This window comes from Pithys albifrons, chromosome Z (assembly GCF_047495875.1).
Source record: "Pithys albifrons albifrons isolate INPA30051 chromosome Z, PitAlb_v1, whole genome shotgun sequence".
NCBI classification, from domain to species: domain Eukaryota; kingdom Metazoa; phylum Chordata; class Aves; order Passeriformes; family Thamnophilidae; genus Pithys; species Pithys albifrons.
In genome coordinates, this window is record NC_092497.1 from 31,136,262 (window position 1) to 31,143,374 (window position 7,113).

At 35.3% G+C, this 7,113-nt stretch overlaps 1 protein-coding gene across 7 annotated transcripts in view; it reads right to left on the reverse strand.

Moving 5' to 3' along the window:
* The window catches only part of ARB2A (ARB2 cotranscriptional regulator A), a 304,397-nt gene that overhangs the window by 163,305 nt on the left and 133,979 nt on the right, over window positions 1-7,113 (reverse strand). For all 7 annotated transcript variants that reach the window (XM_071580198.1, XM_071580200.1, XM_071580196.1 and 4 more), the window contains one exon: window positions 183-401. In XM_071580198.1, coding sequence (XP_071436299.1) covers window positions 183-401 — 219 coding nt within the window. The remainder of the gene's footprint in view (window positions 1-182; window positions 402-7,113) is intronic.

Consider the following 7,113-nt stretch of genomic DNA (forward strand, 5'->3'; position numbering starts at 1 on the left):
ATCATATTCAATAAGCAACCAAAAATATCAATTCAATAAAGGGCCAGGAACTCTATAAACTCTTGAATGCCATCTCAGTATTGTGTTTGCTTTTAAAAAAGCGTGCTGTTTTTTAGCCAGTATGGACAATAAACATATGTAGGCATCAAGAAAGAAGGGCAAACAAAGCCAAAAAAACTTACTCTAATATAGATCTGCATAGTTTCTTTTTCTTTTTGTGGATTTCGATACTTTTCGTAGAAGTCACGTCGCTTCTTTGTTTCCTTCTGGATTTTATCTTTTCTTTCCCTCTTTTCTGCAGGTTCATCTGAGCAATCAGAAGACAGCTGCATTTCGGCTTTTGTCTTCTCCACTTCAATGTAGTTCTCATTGGGATTCAGAACTATTACTCCATAGCCTTCCTGTTTAAGAAGAGAGGCACACGCACACACACAAAAGGAAGGAATATGAAAAGGAAGATTAAATGCTTGAAAATTCGTTGCATTTGTTTTAATGCTCATTAAAACTTTTATAATTATTTCAGTAAGTTCACACAACATAATTTACAGAAGGATTTTTAAGGATACTCTGTCATTAAAGGGATATTGATGTGTGAGTATGTGTCTGTGAGTGTACTTATGCTCATACACATCCCTCAGCATCAGAAAAGTTGCCTGTTTTACCTTTAAAATAATTTAATATGTTGTTTTATTCATAAGCACTTTATATGACTTTTTCAGAATATAATATGGGAACTAAAAGCAAAATATTGGTTTAAGAACTCTACATGATGAATGAAAAGCTTTATACTCAGCCAGTAAAAACCTTTAAAACAAAAAGGATGTAGATATTTCACATATATATATAGATAGATATATTAAAGAAAGCGTGTGAAAATTATTTACTGCATCTTAAAATAGTAAAACCTTTTGTCTAGCTGACAACAAGCATATTATGCAGAAGAAAACTACAGCAGTAAGAATCAATCAGTAGCAAAACTGATTCAGTGGTATTGCTTAGAAGTCAACTCTTGTCTGACTTTTTAGTGCATCTTTAAATCTGCTCTAAAAGATCACCAATATTATGTCACGTATTCAAGAAATCCAGATAAAATTTGTGACCTGCAGGATGCTTTTGAGCATACCAGCTGCATTTTTGTGCCTCAGAAAATGAGCTCATTGAAAAAAATACAGATTACTGAATGAGAAATAAATCTTGAATAAATCAGCCAATCACTTTTTAATGATTCTTAAATGATGGCAAATCACTGAAAAACTGTAGTATTCATGGAATTTTACACATGGAGGAGAAAAGAGAAGCACGTACATTTAACAGATGAGTCCTTGGAGTTACCATGGGCTCCCAGTCAAAATCAAGCTGTTATTTAAAAGTAAAATTTAATATAGACTTTTTCAAAATGTGTATATCAATTATCTAAAAGAACAGCTTTATTCCAGCTTTTCACTCGGTGCTTTGTTTTGCACTCAGGTAAGTCATGAGGATCGAAGAGGTCCCCCATACCTAGCTTCCCCGAGCAAACCAAGTCCACTCCGACAAAAGATACTTTATTTGGGCTTGCTTTATTCTAATCTGTAGAGCCATTAACAAAACTTGTAGTTCATTGTAGCCACTGACAAGTAGATTCTCATTCAGTGATTTTCTACAGTTTGACACACTCAACTAGTTCTCAAAATCATATCTGAAGGGAGTTCCTGCCCCTGGTCCTTTTGCCCCTCTAGAAAGTCTGCCATAGCTTCTTCTCCCACCAAAAACCAAGTTAGAGGGTGCAGCTGCATGCTGTTAAACAGGGTGAAATAGAAGCATTCAGGACACTATCTCTGGTGTAAGGGACATAGTCATAAAAGGTCACCATAGGCCCAAGAGGAAAACTGTCTCCTTGCTAGACACAGCACTATAAGGAGTCTCCTGTCACGTCACTTCCCTGCCCTCCCTGCTGAGTCAATTGAACTGGGATAAATATAAACAAACAGACAACAGGAAAATGGCAAAGGAAATTAAAATTAAAGCAGAAATGTTTCAAGTCTAACCACACCACTACCAGGGATGCCTGGCCATATTAACACATAATGCTGTACTATGAACACATAAACCTTCCAGTTTGAAAAATTTCAAAGCCCAAAATGCACCAGAGAGAAGAATACTGCTTACAAACATTCCTAAACTGTATGTCTCTAAATAAAGGGTAGTTTTTGAGCTTGCTAGTGCCAGTGTAGGACAATGTTTTTGCAGTACTTGGGGGGCTGAAGGGTTTGGGGCTCTTCATCTTCTTGACCTGCTAGTTTTCAGCAGAGACATGCTCTGTATTGATTTGTTTTGCTTTCTATAGAATACTAAATGCAAAATTCATCTGTTTATTACAGATCTACAAGTGTTACAGACATTTGAAACTCTGTGTCCACTTTAAGCTGACCACAACACAGACACACAAATCATCAAAGTGGAATTTGTCTAAGTTATTGATTATGTAACTGAAAATAACATGACTCATTTGTCCAATTTTATGAAGACACAATGTCAATTTTTCACACAGACATCAACAGATGAAATATGATTCTATTTTAAAATTCACTATTTCATAAATCAAATAAAGGATTGTTATCAACTATATTTTAAGCACTGTAGAATGTCTCCCTTATTTTTTTACAATTCCTCATAGATTGCAGGCCTTTTCTATCAGTAGAATGAAAAAAATTAAGTAATAACTGAGCTAATATTTTTTCCCCCTCAATTATGAGAAGCCTATGTCTTTCTCTTAGGAAAGTAATCTCTTTTTAACTTGTTTTGCTTATGTGATATACTGTATACATTTCCCTTGGACTCCTGTATCCTAAATTGCAAGATGGAAACAATGGCCCCAGAAAGATTTGAGAGTAACATATATAGATCAACATGGAAAAACAAAATGACTGGTAAAATCTGTCCAGTTACAATTCCTCTTACTCAGCCTTAGTCCAAGCACTTTCTATTGAAAATAAATACTCAGCTCTAAATAACATCAGTGTAAACAATGTACCTTTTAAGTTCAATTAACTTTTAAAAATGTATTTCATGTGGGATTAGCTGCACCAATAAACTTTAGTGCACTCAGAAAAACTAAAAAAAAAAAAAGGTAGAGCTCTAATGCAGTGAGGTGAGAAGAGTACAAGTCAATGCAAAACAGAACCCAAGACTGCTAATACCTAATCTTTAGCAAACTTTAATAATAAGCAAGGTACAGTCTTTGGCATAACTTGAGCATAACAGTTAACATAGATAAAAATTCCATTCATTAAAAAGTATCTTTTAAAAGACCTGTTCAGAAATATCTATTTGCATGAAGAACTGTATTCATCTTACATTACTGCATACCGTACCTTTATGCTGGAAACTATTAAATATGCCATTACTGTGTACTACTCTGCTACTTGTTAATTTGGTGCTAGTGCAGCCATACTAAACAAATAAATTAAAAATACGAATTTCACTTATGATGAGCTTACATAATGAGCTTACATGAGCATACATAAAAAAAATGTACACCTATAATCTAAGTATATACCAATCATCTAGGAGGGTTTCTAAAACTTGCCACACTCAGTGGCATTAGGTGGTATGCAAACATTTTCAATATATGTAATAATAGTTTTCTCTGATATGTCCAGTGTGCACAGAAAGAGAAACTACCTTTTAAGACGCAAAGTTTTTTCATGATAAAAAGTTAAACTTTAGGACACTTCCCCCCATCCCCATCAATCTTCAGCCAAGCTCATCAAGATATCTGTGATAAGACCTAATAATCAGGACTGACACTGACAAATACAACTCTCAGTCTCTAAAATACAAAATAACAGTTTCCCTCTCAGACTAAAACACACAATTAACATCTATTCCCCCTCATATTTTAATGCTTCAAGGTAAGTAAAATTTACTCTACACTAACTGTTAGCATCCTCCTGCTTCTGGAGATAGAGGACTGTGATGACAAAAGGAAAAGGAGGCTTACAAAGAGTTGGAAAGAATCATGAACATCAGTTACAATACCTTTACAACTAAGCCAGAACAATGCAGAAGGGTCTTTTCCATCATTATACATAACCCAGAAATGGAGCAGTACTTTCTGCCTCTTACTAGAAGTTCAAGAAAGATGCTCAAAACTGAAGCAGTATCAAAATTCTTGCCTCTGACAGGAAAAGTTTAAAAAAAAAAGAATCTCAAAGGTAAATTCCTGTAAATCTTTTGAAAGCTCCCCTGCCTGGCCACATGAATAATGAGCTGAAAGCATTCAGATCTGCATATTAATCCACCAGGATGGGAGGATGGGACACCATATGTGATCAGAGAGGTCAGCTAGAATGGTGTCTTTTGACCTATGTAACTATCATTTTGGACTGCAAGCAAGGGTCTGAAAGAGATTTTCCTAAGCTTTATGAATCTGAATTTTCAAGTTCAGGTTTCTATTTGCATGGCTGTCAGCAAGACTGGAGTTAATTCCCAGGAGAAACGCTACTCAAAGTGCTCTATTCTTAAACTTGCTTGGGTTTAAAATGGACACAGCAACGTCCATTCATCTTTCCGAAAGATGTATGCTCTATTCATTTCCCATCTTTTCCATGAGAAGGGTACATCTATGTCACTGTTGCAACAGTGTAGGTGCAACAGCAGAATGAGGTCATGACAGCCAATCAGAAGTCACTAGTGAAGCATTAAAGTAAACATAGCTGTTGGAGATGCAGCTCAGCTTGAAAAATGCCCCCTCCATTATTTGAGCAATTTTCTCAAGACATGACCTGTGACTAAGACTCTTGAAATGTCAGTTGACTCTGCTTTCTGTTTCCGCCCAATATACATTTTGGCAACTGCACCCTGCTAACACTGCAATATTTTCATCCCAGATATATCTTGCCTGCTGAATTCCAGCACTATGTCCAAGTGTGCAAAAATGCTGTGTTTCTGTCAAACACACATTGTCCCCACTAAGTTCCCAACTTAAAATGGCTCATCAGGCTAGGCAGGAAAAGAAAATGTGCCACAAAAAGTTTTTAGAGGACCACCTGTTGTCTATTATTTTTACATAGCACTTACTCATAAATCATAACACAAGGTAATTAATCAAGCTGTCAAAGAGAAGGTCAAAGGTTATGTGGAAGAGTCAGAAGGTCATGAATGGGCTGATAGAGGTCAGGGTCACACTGCATTCCTCATTATCAAGTTGGGATGAGAGACGGTCCAAGCAAACAAAAGTGAAAGCAGATGGAGGAGTGGATAAAAAAGAGGAGAAAATTTCACAAACAAAAAGAAAAGTGAAAGAAGAATGTCAGTTGCCTTCTAACAAGGAGGAGAATAGAGTAGAAATACATTGAGATGTTCTCAAAAGGTTGCATATAAAACAAACAAACTACAGTTTGATTATTTAAATACACTTAATATAACTCTCAATCCAACCTCTTTTTTTCAAATATTAAGCAACACTGCAAAAGGGGCACTGTAGTTTTCATTCATTTTCATATCTGAGGTCAATACTTTAAAGGTGAATCATACGTAAAGAACCTATTACTGTGAAGAATGCAGATGGATATATAAAACTGCTTTTAAATGTTTATGTTTATTCTTGTTAATGGCTACAACCAATAGATGTTCAATAAAAAAGTGATAACCCTCTTGAATGATGTACTAAAAACTGTACTTTCATATACACAAATCTTTAAAAACACAAAGAATCATAAAAGTCCTTCTAGATGACACAACAGTTATAAAATATTCTACCACTACACTGACCTGAATCAGATGCAGAATAGTGTGCAAAATTAGCTGTCACCCCTTCCTCAAAATCTTTGTTAATCTCATTTTGAATGTTTGCAGCTTTATCAACACATGCATCAATGTCAGCTCCTTGGTTACTGAACCGCTGTACTTGGAAGAAGATATAATTAAAATGTTTTGGCACAGAAAAGGTGAAATTGTATCTTCTCCTGTTCCCTGAGGAGTCTGTAAAACACATAGGATATATTGACAAACACACACCTTTGTCTAGAGCACTGACATCGCCAGGTCACCACCAGACTGCTATTTATTTTAAAACATTCACTTTACACTTATCTAAACTGTCGGTTAGTTACTGCTGTGTAACTAACTTATAATGGATATTAGAGCTACAGAAACAATAAACTCTTCATTTCCTTTCTGTTACTGCATTCTAATTTGTCACTGTATTATTTCACCATCTTTATGCTGGAAATTATTAAACATGCCATGACTATGCTCTACTTTGCTATTTGTTAATTTGGTGCAAGTGTAGCTATACTAAAGATATCAATGTTAAGTGCTACAAAAAAAAAAGCTGTTCCAACATTTAGAATTTATTGCTGAAAAGTTTTGAAAAGAATCAATGTTTTATATCTATCTATCTATAATTAGCAAGCCAAATATGTCTGTGTGTTAGATCTGCTATCCTCTTTTATGACATTTGTTCCCAAGGTCAAAACTGAGTAAACACGTCCATGAATTATAAGGATATTTACTTCCTGAGTTGTCTACTGTACTCTTTATGAGGAACTTCCATGCCTTTACAAGCACTAATTTCAATAGGTTTTTCAGCAGACAATTATTTCTCATGGTACGTGAAATACAAAAAACTATGCTATAGCATTTAATTCTGTGAATTAAGTTAACATGAATAATATGTTCAATTATTGCTTAATAAACATCAGACCCACACCTATCCACGATGTGTGATTCAGGCTATTTGGAGAAATTATTGGAGGCTGAATGGAAGCGAATTTATCCCAGCCATGCAGGCAGGATACTGGTCTGCAAATAATCTGCCCACAACTGCCTAGCCTGCAAAACCAGCTTCTGCTTTTCGTCACTACGTGAACACAGCTTTGGCGTTCATATAATCTGCAAAAGAATGAACTTACCAATTTGCCCCCAAGATACCCTACAGGGAACCCCTTCTGTAATTAAAGTCTGCATTCTAAGAAAGTTCACCCTCTCACTGCAACCCACACCTTAAGAAACTATTTAACAAAAATTTAAAAGGCTTCAGAGGAGTACAAGATTTCAAACAAGAACCTTGTGCATATTTCACTTTTTCATTAAATTTTAATTAAAACATTATTTATATATATATAGAAC